Source organism: Taurulus bubalis, assembly GCF_910589615.1.
Source record: "Taurulus bubalis genome assembly, chromosome: 14".
Classification (NCBI taxonomy): Eukaryota; Metazoa; Chordata; class Actinopteri; order Perciformes; family Cottidae; genus Taurulus; species Taurulus bubalis.
Genome location: NC_136602.1, coordinates 23,486,167 through 23,505,952, shown reverse-complemented (window position 1 = coordinate 23,505,952; position 19,786 = coordinate 23,486,167). Strand labels below are relative to the sequence as shown.

The window sequence follows — 19,786 nt, the reverse complement described above, 5'->3', positions numbered from 1 at the left end:
TCTCTCCTGACCACCAGGGGTGACTCCTCTGGTTGTATAGAAGTATATGCTTCATGTGTTAAAGCTGCATTCTCTCTCCTGACCACCAGTGGGTGACTCCTCTGGTTGTATAGAAGTATATGCTTCATGTGTTAAAGCTGCATTCTCTCTCCTGACCACCAGTGGGTGACTCCTCTGGTTGTATAGAAGTATATGCTTCATGTGTTAAAGCTGCATTCTCTCTCCTGACCACCAGTGGGCGACTCCTCTGGGTGTATAGAAGTAAATAGAACATACTTCTCTCTTGATTTATTCCCTGAGTAAAGTTTCAAGTCTTCTTCAATACAGCATGATGTGCATTTCGTAAATTATGGTAATTTAGAGTCAAACAGACCATAAAGCAAGGGATGCTTTAGGGCGGGGCTACAAGGTGATTGACAGGTCACAGCTCCAATATATGCTAAAAAAAGAAGCAAAGATTGGTGACGACCATAACGTCGCATTTGAGGACATCAATGAGGTGAATAGGTTAGGATTAGGATTAGGTTAAGAATAAAGGGAGGTTAGGTTAAATTAGGTTAGGGTTAGGAAATGAATATCAATGTAATGTACCCAAAAGGCACGTTAACACAACTGTGTGTGTTTGTGTGTGTGTGTGTGTGTGTGTGTTTGACATTCAAGAGCTTCCTCCAGCTCTCAGTAAGACGTGGAGGCGTTTCTCCCCATGAGTGCGGAGCAAAAGTTAATTTAGTTTGATCCTTTGATAGACACACCCCTCAGTAAATCCCCTCCACTGTTTGCACAACTGCAGCTGTAAACCCTTCAAGTGTGAAAGTGAATTTACATAGTGTAGTCATTTTTTCCTTTACAAATTATATCTGCAAATGTGAACATTGGGAGCCAAGTGACTGAGGCTGTGAAGGTGAGGTGACACGCTCGGCTGACAAAGCCAACAGGCCTGTCCATGTCCCGTCACCAGACGGCTCAATGAGACCTTTGACGTCAAGGAGGATTATTTTAAGTTTTTCTTATTTTTATTGCATAATGGAGACACAGACCTCAAACTCACCTCACACCACCTGCTCATTTCATCAGGCTACTTATTGGTCCAAGCTGTTTGATTTGAATTACAAAAGTGTTGCAGACCACTTTATAAAGGATGGGATGTCCCCTATTGGTCCTGCAGGAAGCCACATACCTCTTGAACTCTCACTTTGTCAGAGTTGTCCATGAAAGCCTAGCACTTGGTATGTCCAAGCACAGAAACCTTTTTATTTGTTAGAGCAAAGAACCTGGTCCATCGTTGTGCACCTGAGGCGTCTCACTGTAGTCTCTGGTCCTGATGCCGTTGGAGGTTTGCCAGGCATAGCTAACGGAGGGGGATCCATGCAGGTTCAGTATGACCCCATCTAGAGGAGTTGGGAAACGAGGCTGCAGGGAAGGTCATCTGGGCTATCTCTCTGAGAAACAGGGTTTCTGTGACAGTTGTTCTGATATTGATACGAGTATTGGAGAGTATTAAAAAGCCTTAAATGCTGAAGCTGAGTCTTTGCACCGATCTGATCCGTGTCCCTGGCTACCCGATCCACATCTTCAAAACACACATTGGTGGTTAAACACTGTTCTTCACCATATTTGTCTTGCTTCTTTGATAAAGCTATATTGTGAACAACTAATTTGTGTTAAAAATCCACAGGAGGAAAGCAAGTTAAAGTTAGCTGTTAGCTGTTATAACTTTAGCTGTTAGCTGTTATAACGCTAGCTGTTAGCTGTTGTAACATTTGCTGTTAGCTGTTATAACGTTAGCTGTTAGCTGTTATAACGTTAGCTCTTAGCTGTTATAACAATTGCTGTTGGCTGTTATAACGTTAGCTGTTATAACATTTGCTGTTCGCTGTTATAACATTTGCTGTTAGCTGTTATAATGTTAGCTGTTAGCTGTTATAACATTTGTTGTTAGCTGTTATAACATTTGCTGTTAGCTGTTATAATTTTAGCTGTTAGCTGTTATAACGTTAGCTGTTAGCTGTTATAACATTTGCTGTTAGCTGTTATAATGTTAGCTGTTAGCTGTTATAACATTTGTTGTTAGCTGTTATAACATTTGCTGTTAGCTGTTATAATTTTAGCTGTTAGCTGTTATAACGTTAGCTGTTAGCTGTTATAATATTAGCTGTTATAACATTTGCTGTTAGCTGTTATAATGTTAGCTGTTAGCTATTATAACGTTAGCTGTTAGCGGTTAGCTGTTATAATGTCCTAGCTGTTACATTAACTTTAGCGTTGAGGATGCATTATGATGCCTCCAACCTCCATACAGTCAAAATGAGTATTAGACGATGGTACATTATAATACCTTCTTAACACCTTCTACCTTATAATTAAAGATGTGTTCAAATGTAATCTTGTTTTCACAGCATTATATAGATAATATAGAGGAATTATGATCTATGATCTGTAACTTCCTTACGCTTTCAAATGTCCGATCTTTCAGTCGTCTTCCAGTGTAGTCGGACACACAGTATTTTCTTGGAAGCCTGGCACCCTAAACATTTGCACCGGCGGCTGCTTTGTGTTTACAAGAGCAACCGGAGAAGCAAGGGAACCTGAGAGAGCAGGGGTCAATGAGGAGGCTGTGGTGGGCTTGGATCTGGATATTTTCAGAACTGAAATTCCACAGTTTATTCCTGGAGCATGTGGGACAGAGATCGCTGTGGTGGGCAGGTGGGCTGCCATTTTGAGACAGTTTACTCTTTGTATTACGCAAGGTAAAGAAAGCTGACTATAAAGGGGTCGTTACAATGGTTGATTGGAAGGTTAATCATTCTTGCAGATGCAGAGATGAAAGTATTCTAGTACTAAAAGTTGAGCATACTCATTGTTATTATAGCAAAGTGTCCTTGACTGCGTCCTAGGTTGCATAACTGCTTTGAAAACATGCACAAATTAGTGTGAAGTAGAGGGCGGCCTCCAATAGGACCAGGAAAAGGGAACGCCCATAACTTTGCATGTTGGCATCCAATATTAGATCTCCAATATTAAATCTCCATTTCCGGCCCCGTCTCACTAGTGCTGTTACATAAGCAGAAACAACAGGTGTCTGCAATGGTTTGACAGCAATGACATCAATGCAGTCAAGCAAAAGCCCTTTTAGTGTGTGTGTGTGTTTATGAGTGTGCGTTTGTTTCATGTGGTGCCCGCTGCTCGCTGCATGTAAAGCTGTTGCTCCGGCGGCTCGGCTCCAGGCGCCGCTCCGTGCCGCTCTATTTGAACCCCTTTACCCCCAGGCCCCCAAAGTGCCTTTGGATCAAGGTGCTCTGCAGTATGTCCCTTGGGTGAGCGATCCGAGCCAACAGGATGTGATGGCAGGCTCAGAATGCGACAGGAATTTTGCTTCCATGTTTGCTTTCGCCACTGTTGCATTCAAAGAAGGTCTAAGCTTACCCTTTAGGGAGTGGATGACCACTGCAGGAGAGACTGGAACAGTCCCGCTCTGCTGGAACTGAGACGGAATAAAGAAGATCCCATCTCATAACAGGGGCCTGACCAATGATAAGATGGTTGGTGCTTATATCGTGCACCAAGGTTAACCATTCCATTAACAGTGAAATAGATTATATTAGTGTTGGATTCTGTCACGTTAAAATTAAAACCAGCAAGAGATAACTTGTATTATTTTGCAAAAATGCAAATAAATATGACTTGCAGTTTTACTGTAAAGCACTCCTGTAATGTTAAACCAATCCTAGTGGACTTGAGTAGTGAACCAATGTCCTCCACTTCCTCCGGTCAGTTTTATGAAATGCTGAGCCTCCTAAAACGTTGTCCCTTCCTCGGGTTGGAGATATTAAAGTAACAATCATGACATCTTTTGACAATACAACTCTGAACTTCTTCATTCTTTTTCTGACCTATGAGTTGTTTATAGAAGTCCTTCCTCCTTTCCTCTGATACGAGTATGAATTGAACATAATAAACCTGCTCAGAACATAAAGCGGGGATTTGATTCGACCTTTCAGAGGACAGATTTGTCATTAGTGGTTTTCCCCACCTCGCTGTGATTGACGTAACAGCATCTTTTGTGGCCCTTGTCTGGATTCAGCAGTAATTTTCTTTTTTTTTCGATGACCTCATTGCGCTCATGATAAGGTCAATGGAGGCGTATTGGTTCTTATGAAAGGTCTATTCTGTCCCTCCAATATGTTTTTGACAATCTGAAATAAACAGGGGAGAGGTTTTGATAAGGTGTCCCGGTCTGGGGAGGCTAATAAAACCAACCACTCAACAAATTCACATGACATTTGAGTCTCTTATAGAAGAGGGTTTCACATAATTGAAGGGTTCCACCAAAGTTATAATTGTTGTTGAATTCAAAACTGAGTGATGAATGCAATGCATGAATGTGACTCGTCTAGACTGGACGATGAAAAACTGACAAAATCTCCCATATCTACGGTAGCATTCCTATCCATCCAAAGATGTATTTCCTCGTGGCCAGTAGGGGGCACACTCCTATACTGTACAGGATCACGTACATGAACACGAAACAAACAACGTGGTATCGAGACACCTCACAGCATTTAATACACTATGAACCAATCATAAGAATGGCATTTTGACTGTCTGTACATAATCTATGTTGTATGAATCTAACAGCATCCTCTCTCTCTCTCTCTCTCTCTCTCTCTCTCTTTCTCTCTCTCTCTCTCTCTGTCTTACAGGACCTCCAGTAAGTAGACCAGACGCCGTGTGTGACCTGTATGTGGTAAAGTGACTTTGGTGTGAAGTGGAGTACAGTGATAATGTGCAGTGCTTTATTATATGGCTCTCTATAATTGATTACATAATTCATAGTATACTTATAATATTCTGGCATGAAGCAAATGCTTTGTTTTCTACATCTTTTATGCTCTCAGCTATGCTTCAACTTGTCCGCACGTTGCAGATTTGTACAAATTAATATTCACTGTGTGAATTAGTATGTAACTTAGCTGTAACCTTCAGGGCCAGCTGGGGTTTTTCTGTGTGGGGCGTTCGTGTCCCCTCCCTGTCTCTGTGGCCTGCATGTGTGAACCTGACTGAGTCATATGACTGAGTCCCCGTCTGCCTCTCGCCCACTGAGAGCTGGAATGGGCTTCAACCCCATGCTGCTCTGCACGCACAGGACGAGTGGATCACATCTTATAGCTGAAACCCAGCCTTGGTTGCAAAGGAAACCTCCGGACTCCTGCGCCGCCATGGCACCAAGTTTCCAAACATCTGGCTGCGATGAGTTTCTAATCAGTTTCTAATCACCTCTGCCAAATATCCCTCCATGGAAAGTTTGATCGATAGCTCCTCCTGAGGAGGTTTGAAGGTGCATGAGGTCAGACAGCGAGGCGGTTTTCCACTCTGCCTACACTTCCATCTCCACGGGATCTGAGCTCTTCAAAGTCCAACACATGGTCGGATTCCCCATCGCCTCTTACGTCTCTCTTGAAATACAAAGTGCCGATACATTGATCCGCTCCAGAGCGCTGCAGCTGCAGCTGTGGGGATTATTATTATTATGTATTTCTGGAGGCCAACCCAGACGTTAGCATCACACTGGTTCTGCACACAAAGATGATGGGATTTTTTCCCATTGGATCTGGGATTGCTACAGAAAATAAACTGTGGTTTGATCATCTCGATAATCTTCACCAATGAACGCTTATGGTTTCTGAAGCGTGAATGAGACCAGCCGGAGCTTGAGCAATAATATTGATTGGTTGAACATATCGATCATATGTTCAATTCATTACATTCACGTAGAACAAACAAAGAAGTCTGTAACTTCGGACACTTTAAAGATCAAAAACAGATTCAGTCCATGGCTGTTTTTGACAAAACAAGTCATCATTCTTTTGTGCTGGATTCATGAATGACATTTTACAACTGTGGATTCCCAATAGAAAATAAAAAGAACAAATGATTATTATTCACAGTTGGAGGATTAAACCAAAGTCCGCTCCTGGGTAAAATAACACCAATAGGAATGGAATAAATCAAACTCCCTTCTTATTGAACAGAGGAGCACCCATGGGACGGCCAGATACAGCCTCCCCGCCTTCCCATTCATCCAGCAGCACTTTGCCAAATGGGAGCCACATGTTGGAGGGTTCCTGTGTAATTCAAGTGAAGGGTTCCTTCCGGCAGCGGGCGACCTTTGGCCCCTGCAGACGGCCCGTGGAGACCCAGTAGCTAACGGGCAGGCGCTGCATACAGCGTGTTCACTCAGCACCTGGCCATGCGCCTCATGCACTGCAGCCCGCTGCAGGAGACACGCTCATCTGGGCCCACCGGGCCAGAACCCCTCAGCGCTGACGTGCTAGTGCCTTTAAACCAGTAAAACACCAAGACCTTCCCAAAAGCTGGAAAACTGAGGTTGTGGTTGATAAATGGATAATGCCACCAGGACATTGGGTCTGATGTGGAGTGTCGAGGTTCTGGGTCTCTGCTCTGGCGTTCAGGTACCAGAACATGACACACGATCCTCAATGTGTGCAACACCTACCTGGACACAGACACAGTTTCTCCACTACGGCGGGACGCCCGGAGCTAAATTCTGCCACGGGGCGTCCTGCCTGAGCCGTGGGCCGTGTAAACCAGTTGCCCTCGCACACCCGGCACCCCAGTGCTCCCAGTACTTTAGAACGGTTTGCTCCACCCGTCGGTCTAAGAACACGTAGACCTACAGAGCAGAATGAGAATAACCCTCCACCTATATAATATTTAAATTTCAAAATATTATAGAGAACACAACATTAATATACTTAAGATGTGACTTCATAATATTGTTGACATGGCATTTTTACAAGATATGATGCATAATAATAATAATAATAATAATAATTATACATTATAAACAGCAAAAGAGATTCTGCGCTGTAGTTAATAAACACCGTTCATAGTGGTCCTATGGGGCCGCACACCTCTGAATCTTTCTCTTCATCTGATTTCTCTCTCTGACTCTCTGTTTTATTTGTTCTCTCTCTCTCTCTGTCTCTCTCTGTCTCTCTGTCTATGTCTATGTTTCAGTCGGTGTCTCTCTCTCTCTGTCACACTCTCTCTCTCTATGTGCGTGTTTCTCCCTCTCTCTCCCTCTGTCTCCCTCTCTCCCTCCTTCCCTCTCTCTCTCCCTCTGTCTCCCTCTCTCTGTCTCCCTCTCTCTCTCTGTCTCCCTCTCTCCCTCTGTCTCCCTCCCTCCCTCTCACTGTCTCCCTCTCTCTCTCTGTCTCCCTCCCTCTGTCTCCCTCTCTCTCTCCCTCCTTCCCTCTCTCTCCCTCTGTCTCCCTCTCTCTCTGTCTCCCTCCCTTCCTCCCTCGCTCTCCCTCGCTCTCCCTCTCTCTCTGTCTCCCTCCCTTCCTCCCTCTCTCTGTCTCCCTCTCTCTCTCTGTCTCCCTCTCTCCCTCTGTCTCCCTCTCTCTCTGTCTCCCTCCCTTCCTCCCTCTCTCTCCCTCTGTCTCCCTCTCTCTCTGTCTCCCTCCCTTCCTCCCTCTCTCTGTCTCCCTCTCTCTCTCTGTCTCCCTCTCTCCCTCTGTCTCCCTCCCTCCCTCTCTCTCTCCCTCTGTCTCCCTCTCTCCCTCTCTCTCTCTGTCTCCCTCTCTCCCTCTGTCTCCCTCCCTCCCTCTCTCTCTCCCTCTGTCTCCCTCTCTCCCTCTCTCTCTCTGTCTCCCTCTCTCCCTCTGTCTCCCTCCCTCCCTCTCTCTCTCCCTCTGTCTCCCTCTCTCCCTCTGTCTCCCTCTCTCTATCTGTCTCCCTCCCTCTCTCTCTCTCTGCCCCCCCTCCCTTTCTCCCTCTTTCTCCCTCCCTCCCTCCCTCTCTCTCTCCCTCTGTCTCCCTCTCTCTCTCTCTCTCTGTCTCCCTCCCTCTCTCTCTCTGTCTCCCCCCCTCCACCCCCTCTCCTCACGGAGGACTATCCATGCCAGCATTCAAGAGCATTTCATTCCTCAGCAGCTCTTTGGAAGAAGTCAAGAGTTCCTGTTGCCTTCAGAACATAAGAGTTCATCCTGTTCCCCAGAAGAAGCTTTTGTTTCTTCAATGAACTCAAAGCTCACTTGACTCCTTCTGGTTCCTTGCCCCGGCCGTATGGAAGCCATTGTCCTGCAGCTCTTTGTGTGTGATGGCAGCACCATGTGACGTCACATCCGCCTTCCGTCCTTGAGTTGTGAGGTCAGCTAGGAGCTTCAACAGGGTGCTGTCACTCAGAAACATGCACGCTTTCTCCCAAAAACATCTTTGCATGAGTCTTTGTGGTGAAATGAAGAAACTGTTTGTTCTTCCATGTTCAGAAGCATCTGATTCCCTGAATGCTCATCAGCTCTGCTGCTGCTGAGAGGCCGACGTTACTTCTTCCTCAAACCTCTCCATGTGACCCTGGTTCATGAGACATGTTTCATTGTGTGGACTTCATCTGTAAATTCACTCTTTCCTTGTTGTACCACTCTCCTCTCCTCCCTTCCTCAGGGTCCTCCTGGACGAGCAGGCTTTCCGGTAACTGGTTTTTAAACTTGTGTGTGTGTCTGGCTCTGTCTCCAGTGTTTGCATGATTAGTTCCACTGCAGCATTGATCTCTCACCGGCTCTCTGCTGACGAGTTCCTCTTTGTTTGGATTTCAGAACGGCTTTTAATGATCACAGATTTAGTGAAATATAATATATCAGGATTATTATCAGCTGATAACCATAGCTGGTTTAAAAAACAATGTCATCTGTATTCTCCTAATTTTAATTGCTGAATTTATTTTGGAGGAAACACATTTATTGCTTGAATTTAGGCGATGCACCTTTTGAAAGAGGATACAACACAAACTCTACTTTACTAATCAAAGTTAGATCGAGTAAAGAAAACCTCATGGTCACGTAGCCTATATGGTAGCCTAGCTTCAGGAAATGTACACTGTGTAATGTAAGTGTATGTCTTTAGTTTATTTACAGCATTAAAGGACTCTTAGCTTGTAGCTAAATGCAAATATAAATAAAACAATAAAGTTTTTTTGACCACATAAAATGCAAAAAGGGTTGAATTTCAACAACAAACACAACATTTACAGCAATAAAATGCAAAAGAGGAATGGAAATTGTATACAAACTTAATATTTGTATTTATGGATGCACATTATTGGACATAATACACATCAGATCGTATAGAACCAACTGGTTTCACTCTGAACTCGTCGAACATCGATGGTGGTCAGACTGAGGCCTTTAGAGGCCGTATGAGACGCACCAGGACTCCAAAGTAAACCCGGGACATCCTCATGAGACGCTCAGAGCAACGAGGAGTCACACAGGTGGGATTCGTGATGGATGGGTTTAACAAACACAGGACTTTCACCCAGGAGACCCCTGTTCGTGTCCAGGAACTGAAAGTAGAGATCTTTCAGTCATGCGAGGTGAGGGTCGTGAGTCGTGTAACTCACGTCAGTCGCTGGTCACCTGACTTGTTAAATCGCCACAGGAGTCGTCAGTGAGGTTTAGGAACAGGAAGTAGTGGACATTGATCTGAGTCGTGGTGTTGCCGTGGTGAACCTGACTTCCTGTGAAGACAGGTCCAAAGCTGACGCTCGAGGAGTACGAAGAGGGTCAAGGATTGAAGCTCCAGGCCTCTGACCCAGAGTCAGTGTCTGATGAGTTGAGTGAGAATGTGTTAGCACAAGCACATACATACATGCATATATATATATATATATATATATATATATATATACCGTAAAAGTCTACTTACAGGCCGCTCCTACCTCCTGTCCCCGCTGTAGCAAGCTACTAGCAAGCTAGTAGCAGTGCTAGCGCTGCTGCTAGCTCCCCGCTGCTGTTGCTACTGCCCGCGTCCCCTCTGCCCGAGTCGGGTGTCGAGCCGGGGATGGTCCCGCTACCTTCGGTGGTTGTCAGGGAGCTAGCGGAGTGCTAGCAGAGTGCTAGCGGAAGTTAGCGGGGAACTAGCAGAGCGATAGCATGAGCGCCAGCTTGCTACAGCGGGGAGCTAACGGGGACACTGACCGAAGGTAGTAGCGGCTTGTAACCTGACTTTTACGGTTTACCAAATTACATTCCTATAGAACTAAACTGCATCCTCAATTATGTTTAAAAGTATATTCTCCTGGATTACGTTTAAAGTTTTAAAGACAAGGTTATTGAATCAAAACAAAACTATAACGCAACAAAATTACTCGGGTATGTTCAGGCAGCAAAACTAACAAAAACAAAACATAGCATATAATATTAGTTGGGCCCTAAAACTGGATTAGCAAATAAAATAAGCACATAACAAAACTAGGACCAGGTGGGGAAGTTGGACATATTTAACATTTAAATAACGTTGAATAATGTTCAAAAGTGATTAATTGAATGTTCAGAGGCACTGAAATAGCTGATAATATTTATATATTTGTTCAATAAATGTTTCCACGTATGCAGATAATCGAGGCAGGATTATGTCCAGATACGTTGTAGCTTGAACTCTCCATCAGAGGCTTGTTAGAGACCTTGAATGTGTCCAGATACATTCAAAAGAGGAGTGGAATCAGTCAAACAATCTGATTCTTTCTTACTTCATTGATCACTTTTCTCTCAGACCCTCAGAGATGTCAGTACAGCAGTGGAACCGGGTGCTTGTAGCTTTAAAACACTAAACATTCATAACCCCATGAGCTGTTGGCTGGATTGTGTCGCGGCCTTTTGGTGGTTTGAATTCAAACTCTGCTACAGCTTGAATGTGATGCTACTGTTGTGCTTCTATCTCTCTGCCTCCTTCTCTTCTCTCTTTCTGCTGAGATAACTCTCCCTAAACCCACATGGTTCCCATCATGACAACAGGTGGACCTCTAGTATGTGACCTTTGACCTGGGGAACCCGTTACAACCAGCAGCCCCCGTTAGGTCCTGACTAACTCACTTGTGAAACAGGTCCATAAAACCGTCTCAAGCCGAGACCCGTCCCACGCTTGAGTTTGGCTGAGAGTTTGTGTCAAAGAGATTCCTTCTCGGATGTGTGATTGATTACACCCGTCACACCCGTCCAGCGGAGGGAAATGAAGTCACGAGCAGCGCTGAACCGAGTGAGGGCTGGATGAGGATGTGGTTTTCAGAAGGAAGGCCTGTCAGCATTGAGCAGTGTTTTCCTGGAGTGTGGTTATTTCAGAATGTGAACGTGTAGGTCTTCATAACCAGACACACTGTGCTACCTCCTTCCCTCCTGACAGCCAGCACAGTGTGCAGCATTCCTGCTATTGCTACGAACTCAATTCATAAGTAATTCTCTCATAATTGATAGAAGCTCTTCCTATACCGACGCTCTGGGTTCCCCTCTGGTGTCAGTTCTGGATGTGTCATCTCGTTACATGAGTACTGTCTATTCAGAACAATCTTCCATCTTCACAGGAAGTTTTGTTTATGCAGCAAGGAAAAGATCATGGAACCTTCAGAGCCCCAGGCCTTCTGAGCCTCTTGTTCCCCGTGTTCAAGTAGTCGTATGAACCCCAAATGAGTTCTAATACTTGTGTTATTTTATATCATTTTTTTCAGAATTTCTTTGTGAAAAAAATGTTTATTCAAAAAAAAAAAACGAGGAGTTTCAGTCAAAGAACTGTGTTGTTGGGGTCAAAAATGGTAAAATTACTTATTTTATGGCAAAACATTGTCGGATTCAGGGTATTGGAATTTTCAGGAGCTTCGTGGGCGGACCAGGAAGGACTCAGGAAAAAAAAAACTCTGGCCGTTTTGTGACTTTACAGGTTCTAATAGGGAATGATTTGCATTGCTTTGTGAGACTCCCACCAGCCCGTACGGCCCGTAACAGTCTGTTAGTGAAATGCGACTTTGTAAGAGGTACTTATCAAGGGTTTAGTGAAACCTCACGGTCACCGTGGCAAGTTTACAGAGTTTACATAAGTACTTAAACTTAACAGTTACTTTAATGTGTTCTCTTCTTACAAGGGTTGCGGTATTGTAGCAATTTAAATGAAGTTAAACAACCCTGTGGTTGCGGAGATAATTACGTTTCCGTTTTTTTTAAACAAGATTCTTTTTTTTTCTTGGTAAATGAGGCGCTGGGTGGCTTGAGCTCAACAAGGTTACTTGACTGACTAACGACCCACGTGAACAATGAGTCAGCGCTGACCTTTAGTTACCCACATGACACGCACAGCGGTCCCCTGGGTGAAGGTCCAGCGTCTGAGGGCCATCAGCTGCTCTGAGCGCCGCATAAGGACGTGATGGCTTTACATTGGAGTCCGTTGAAGCGCTGACACTGAAGGGGGCCTCCTTGTGTCGGGAAACTGACTGAGCGTCGGTATTTGAAGAGTTGGGAGTGAGAGCGGGTTGGATATCCATCTGATCCACTGTAAGACTATATCACGACAAATGTGGCCTCATGGGGGTTTTCTCACAGGCAATGCTTCTACTGGTGGCGAGCAGAGGCTGGTGTGACTGCGCTCAGCTGTCTGCGGGTGTGTGTGTGTGTGTGTGTGTGGCTGGCCTGAGTCAAAGTCCAGCTGAGGTCCATTAAGACTGTTAAATATGCCTCAGACACCTCAAAGTTGTCCAGCTAAGGACCTGCATAAATCCTTCTGATAGTGTGTTTGTCAGCGCACGGCCTTGTGTGTGTGTGTGTGTGTGTTATTACAGTGTGTGTTTCTGTCAGTACAGTAAAAACAGCCTACCTTTTCCAGCAAGGAACGCACAGCATCAGCACAGCAGATATCTTAAACCTCCTTCAGCTCATGTGTTGCAACACAGTCCACTCTATTCTCTGTAAAAGCGACTTTAGTGAAGGTTGTGTTTTGTGGTCCCGGCCCGTGATCACGTGAGGCGCTTGGTAAAGCCCCCCAGCTCTGGATTAAAACCATTTTTGGCGGTGCCAGATTCTCCCCGAGGCCTTGGTTTAAATCCAGACCTTGGACAGAACTTCAAAGAGCCCAGATGAAGCCTGATAGTAGTTAAAGGCTTAAAGAATAGACCGCGTACTAATGACAGAGATAACAACGCATCTGATGTTTCAGGACCGAAAACAGCTGAGTCTATGTCCAGGCTCAGGGAGGTTGGGCGGGAAACACAGGCCTTTAGCTCAGAAAGCCGCTGCAGCACCAAGTCAATATTCACTATAGTTCAGTGAGCGACGTCGGTACTATGCAAACCACATCTTTTCCTAGACCTACATTGGAGGTTTTATTTTGAAAAGCTATTCTATGGATGTAATGAGCGGAAACTGTATGTTTTTGGTGAGAATGCGCTGGGTAGAAACTTGCCGTTCATATTTGACTCAACGTGATCCATTCTAGCATCTGATTGGGCGAATGCAGCCCTCACGGGCATTGGTCTTTGCTTTTAAACTAAACAGGCTTTTCAGGTGCTATTGTCACAATATTTCTGAACTAAAAATAGGTTTCTGATCAGATAATAGCTAATAAATTGACCATGCTGCTGTGGATGTTTAGGACTCTCCTCCTGCATGGTTGGACCTCGCATAGATAAAGCCGATAGCTTCAAAGGTACATTACTGTTCAGTTAAAAAGTTTGAGGTACTTATATGTTTGCATTTTGCACCATTTGCATTGCCTTCAACACTGAGTGGTTATGTCTGAGCAGAGACGGACGATATTTCAACATGTGACTGGAAACTGTCAGTAAGCTGACACACTTTTCTGTTGCATTCCTGCCACTGGAGCCTCTCACTGGTTCAAACGTGTTATTTCATGTAATAGTATTATAACCACTGGTCTCGCTAAACCAGAAACAATATTTCTTAAAAACACAGATGTAGAGTGGTTGTTGTTCCACAACGTCGTGTCATTATGTGTTTCTGCTAACGTGACACAAGGCTGATATGAGACATGTTATCCAGAAATGACGATATTCAACGTATTGTGTTTGCAGAAACGTACAATGCTAACAAGTATTCTGCCGATTGGGTTCATCAAAGGAACTGTAAAGAAACTGCTGCATGTCTGATGCTTTATCTGCATTGGCTTTCAGTTAAGGAAATTGAGCTGAGAATATTCATGATATTGTTGCTCTTCAAAGAAATCTGTTGCGTAGTGTGTTACCTTTAGGAAACTTCTGGGAGAGGTCCATGTTGTACCACTTGGTTAGATCGTAGTCTGGGTTAAAGCATCGATGAAAGGGACGTGTCTTAGGTACAGGAGACGCGTGACAAACAGACAACATTGAGGCGGGATATGAACAGCGGTATCCTGGGTGAGAGTCCTGTGTTTTAGACCCACCATCCTAACCTACGATCCTCCGTCCTGGTTCAAGATGAAGTGGTTACATACAACATTATACTGCATTACTGCCCTCGTGATTGTGTTTCTGGTTATCTATCGTGTGAAAGGAGTGTTTATAAAGCCATGGAGGAATCTGTCGTTGGGTTGGGCATGAACGCAGCGCACTGAACGCAGCGCACTGAACGCAGCGCACTGAACGCAGCGCACTGAACGCAGCGCACTGAACGCAGCGCACTGAACGCAGCCCACTGAACGCAGCCCACTGAACGCAGCGCACTGAACGCAGCGCACTGAATCCAGCGCACTGAACGCAGCGCACTGAACGCAGCGCACTGAACGCAGCGCACTGAATCCAGCGCACTGAACGCAGCGCACTGAACGCAGCCCACTGAACGCAGCGCACTGAACGCAGCGCAGTGAATGCAACACACTGAATGCAACAAACTGATTGCAACACACTGAATGCAACACACTGAATGCAACACACTGAATGCAACACACTGAATGCAACACACTGAACGCAACACACTGAACGCAGCGCACTGAACACAGCGCACTGAACGCAAGGCACTGAATGCAACACACTGTTTGTTCTTCTTCTCAGTATCACAAAGTCATGGAATGCCTGTCTGTAGTCTCGGCATGGCATGTTTAACTGACTGAGCCCTCTTCACAAATGATTCAAGCCCTTAAATGGATACCATGGCACTAGAAATTTCACAAACCCAGTATTAATACTAGTATTAATAATAGTGTTAGTATCTCTTTCCTACTAGTAACACCAAACATTTTAACTCTTCCAATGTTCAAGATCTGTAGTATCTACTAGTCTGGAATTTGATTTCAATTAGATTCCACGTAGTGAAAAAGAGTCTAAATGTCAAGGTATCCCTTTAGGAGTTAACCTCAGTCTAACCTTCTTGTTGACCCTTGTTCCTTTTGAATCTGCGTTGGCAATAGGGTGACAAAGGAAACATGGGGATTCCTGGGAGAATGGTGAGTGACTCGGGTTTGGGGATGAAGTGCACACCAGTAATGGTTACATTCATTATGACATGAGGAACATATCGGCTCTATGGAATGCAGGAGGTCTACGGTCGACCCCCATCGGGCTCCCATGGAGCCCCGGGGAGGCAAAGCTCTCCTAAAGGGCGTCCCGCCTAGCGGAGCCAGCGTATTGTTAGTGCTCAGCCTGACTGGAGAACAATGTGAAATGGATACAATCATATTTTAGAAAATACATGGTGATACTGCCATATTCTCATATGCACAGAGTAACACAAGCCCCTAAATGTGTCTTCAGGGCCTCACAGCTGTCAGGTGGAGACTCTATAATATATTCGTCAGCTATCAGGCGTTGTGTTATTTAAGGCAGCCTGGGCTTGATGTCCTCTAAGCCCACCCAGCATGCAGCAGTGTAACCACAACCAACCGGCCTGTAATTTACAGGCTAACCACTCCGTTCATTTGGTTAGCTTCTTTTGGATATGCCATATTTCAAAAGTTTTAGCTCTGTCACATGTGGGTATTATTTATATGTTTTACTCGTTTGCCACTGTGGTATCCATAGCTCACAGCCTCTCACCGGGCCAAGATGATGCAGGTGTTTATCTGATTTTAAACGACAGGCCAGTAATAGTAAAATGCCATGTGAGTGCAACGCTTCCCTTCTCAAAGGAAGTGAAGAGGCTCAGGTGTGTTGTGTAATGCTGCACGTATGTGCTGCAATCTTTAAAGTCTCTTTGTATGTCTTTGTCATATCATCGTGATGAAATCGTGTATTTGTGGACAACACAAGTTGTCTCTCTTTGAAATTATGCAAGATAAGCGATACAAGTTACTTTTAAAATATTGAAAACAGAGAATGACATCAGACAAAGAAGAAGCAGTCGTTCAGTAACTTGTGCATTCAGTGGTCAAGTAGTGCTTAATCCTCTTTTTAACATCCGACAGCACTTAGTCTGGAGCACACAGGCCTTTAGCTTCCACCTAACTCCCACATAAGTTCTTTCACCGCCTCCTCATCACCAGTCCTGAGGATGCTGCATGCCCTGAGCCCTCTCCATATCTCTAACCCTGGTTCCTCTCTCTCTTGTGTCTCCTCCCTTCACACCTTTTTGCATGCGACTGCTGTGACTGATCCCAGGGCTTAAAAGGACACGCAGGGGAAAAGGTAAGTTTGGGACGATCTGCCATTAGAGATTACTTCAAAATGTTGTAATTCAGCACCAATCAAAGACAAACTTTGTGCTCTACGTTGTTGTCTTTGATTTGGACTATATGTGGACTGTAGTCCGGCTGCTCGTTGGAGACATGGCTGCAATGTGACTTGCTGGTGGTTACAAGTGCAGAGCTGTGCACTGTACAGGTAGCATGTGATTTATATCAGGGACTCAGGTCTGTGTTTTCAAACCGCGTGAGCGTCACGTTGTGTAAACGGTTTCCCACCCTGGTTGGATTACCTGAACTCTCTACACCATGAAACACAATCGTAATGATTTGTCACATAAGCGTCTGAAAGTTCAAATTTAAGACTCCCCAAAGAAAGTGGAGAAAGGTTTATAGAGGCCACAGCTGAGTATGGGGCTTCTCAAAGAGAACTCAGAGTGAATAGAGTTATAAACTGAGATACATACAAGTTGTTTCTGTGAGTTGCACAACTGTCTCATAGACGTTACCGTGAATATTAGCTGCCAGCTGGGAGGGAAAAGATTGATATTGGCCTCGAGGTGGAGATTACATGTAAAACACATTTTACTGTCGTCTCCGATATCTCCCACTTGGCTTCATGAATTGCATAAGTGTGTCAATAGAGACGGTAAACATGCAGTAAATCTGTCATGGTCAGCAGCACAGGCACGTAAAAATCCAAATGATCACTTTTATTCACATCAATGAAATGAACTCTAACCGCTAAGAGTATCGATGTCTGCTGCAGTTTGCTGAAGGTCCAGTTCCTCAGAGGAAATGAACCGAGATGTGGAAGTTACACCAAGTTACATGCATAGCTGCTTACAAGTCAATCTGAAAACCTGTTGATCATGGAGCAATGTGTCTAAGAGTGAGTCTGTCTGGGTTGCTCTTCTGTACACAGATGCATGTGCATGGTGCATCCCAAAGGTTTCACACTACTCCAATGATCATCAGAAGTGACAGACAGCAATGAGTAAAATAGTGCATTCAACCATGAGTACAAACTCAGAACAACAAGAATCAAGAAAGTAAAATTTCTTGCCATTAAGTGCTACTGAAGTGCTACCAAGGTGTACTATTCAAGGTGTAGTCAAAAAAGAAGTGTTTTTAGTTCACGGTGGAAGATGTAGAGACTTCCTGCTGTCCTGATGTCAATGGGGAGCTCATTCCACCGTTGAGGAGCCAGGACAGATGTTGAGTAATATATTTTCAGCTGCAACAATAAATAGTTTTCATAACCTTCTTTTTACATCTTAAGGATGTAGCCGGCTGAGTTTGAGATAAAGTGAAGGTTCAGATAGGAGGCTAACATTTGTTGAGCAAGAAACTGAATGACGATAGGTTCTACTGGTTCTACTGGTTCTATAACACCCTAAAGATGTCTCTCCCTAGCTGAAGGCCACCGTAGTTCTCCGACACGCTGTGAGCGGATGGTCATATTGTTGCTTCCTTTGTGCAACCTAATCACTAGATGCCACTAAATCTCTCACACTGTTGCTTTCATAAGGTGTCTCCCGTTTCACCTCAACATTTTGCAAATGCTTGTCTTCAAAACTGGTTCTCACCATTTGCTAAAGCAATCTATCCCCTGTATCAAAGCCAAAACTGCAGATTTACAGATTTATTCTCGTCATATAGAACATGATATGTGATGTGTTTTAATGGAAAGGGAAACACTCGGCACATTCTTGATTGTCATATCACAATAACAAGTCTGGTAATTAGCCAAGCATCTTCATTAATACTGTCCGTCAGCTCAAAGCTTTTGCCTGACCTGTGAGAGAACAGAATTAATAACCCGACAAGCTGACAGCGTATTGGTGGCTTTTTGGATCGTTCTACAGATCCGCGGCCAAAGTAATCAATTGATTTACTTTTATTTCCTGGCAGGGAACTCATTGCAATAGTGCGATCCGGTTTTCCCCCATGTGTGGTTAGTCTCTTAAAGTAGAGAACAGGAATTATACCCAGCAGACCTGGCTGGGGATCATGTCCCTACAATGGAAGCATCTTCCCCAGGAAAAGAAGCGTGAGGCAGACTTAAAGAGAATAAATGAGGTCAAACTTTTTCCAGAACACTACGCTCTACAAACAAGTGGCTTCTGTGGGTTTAGTGGGATGTCTTTTGGGGCAAGAGACTGGCAAAGTAAGCCAGGCCAGGAGAAAAAACCCAAAAGACATGATGGATTGGTTTTGCAAAAGAACCGCAGCAGATGGACACTCTACTCTTTATGAGCTTCAGAAAGTTCCATTAAGAAGGAAATGAGATCTACATAGTTGTGTGTGGTTGTGTTCCACAACATATGCATGGCTTTGTGTGGGTGTGTGAGTGGGTTCTGGTTTTAGTTGTGATTCTAACTTCGCCTCGTTGCCTTGACCTCTTGCAATCAAAGTCATTCAATCTCTGCACGAGTGTGTCTGCAGATCCTCACTTGTCTAACCTACTAAAGCTGTTGAAAACCAATGAAGTAACTGAAAACGGCCTCAGATGACAGGAAACCTCTTTTTCCACCATTGATGTGTCTGACATTAAACCAAGTGTGAGGAAACACATTCTTGGTCTCCTAAAGTGGACATTTGTTGAGGAATATTTAGAATCACCTGTCTTTGATGGATGACCATCAGATGTGTCCCCGAGGTAGGGTTTCCTTCAGGAGGACAGAAGCTAATAAGGGAAAGTACTGGAAACCTGAGTTGGCCTGTGTGGCCTCAGTGGTCTGTGGGATTGTGCAAGAGGGGATCAAGAGGGCTGCTCTGGCCGCCGCCGCCCCAGTGCAAATCAACCATTGTGGGCCAAATCCAGAGCCCTGAGGCACTCCGCTGTTTATACAGCAGCTCTGCTGACCTTTTGAGTCACACTGTCAAGTTACCAAGTACAGTCCTGAACCCAGTTGGTTGTCCAGCTGAATATTTGAGGCCTGATCTATCAAGCGTTTCAAGATTTGAGTAAAATTGTGGATTTTCTTTGCATGGCCAATGCTCGTTAGACTTTCATTGATTTTGACTGTCAATAGAAAATAATCTTCACATGGAAGCCTATTGGCTTTGTTACACAAGACGAGGAGAGAAGTCAATACACATATGTCTGTTGGATAATAACCAGTCAGCTACCTTGGAGAGCCATTGTGACAGAATAGCCAAATCAGCTCCCAGCTGGCTAGCTTGTTAGCAGTTAGTTTGCTAGCTGAAGAAGCTAACTGACAAATAGACACCACGCATAGCACAGGATCACCTAGATCCCCGTCACAGAGGAACCTTCTAGTGAACCAGCGCCTTACTTTTCTACGCATGTCCACCACGGTTGTCTGAAAGCAGGTATTCAGACACATGTTTGGACAGATGCTTGTGGATGGATTTGCCTCCGCTAAAGGTA

The 19,786-nt window shown here is 44.6% G+C and overlaps 1 protein-coding gene across 1 annotated transcript in view; it reads left to right on the top strand.

The window, feature by feature from the left end:
• Positions 1-19,786, top strand: part of col13a1 (collagen, type XIII, alpha 1) — a gene marked incomplete at its 5' end in the record, with an annotated part of 106,542 nt that overhangs the window by 45,434 nt on the left and 41,322 nt on the right. Inside the window, 4 exons of the mRNA XM_079229879.1 lie at positions 4,701-4,708; positions 8,467-8,493; positions 15,181-15,216; positions 16,367-16,393. Coding sequence (XP_079086005.1) covers positions 4,701-4,708; positions 8,467-8,493; positions 15,181-15,216; positions 16,367-16,393 — 98 coding nt within the window. The remainder of the gene's footprint in view (positions 1-4,700; positions 4,709-8,466; positions 8,494-15,180; positions 15,217-16,366; positions 16,394-19,786) is intronic.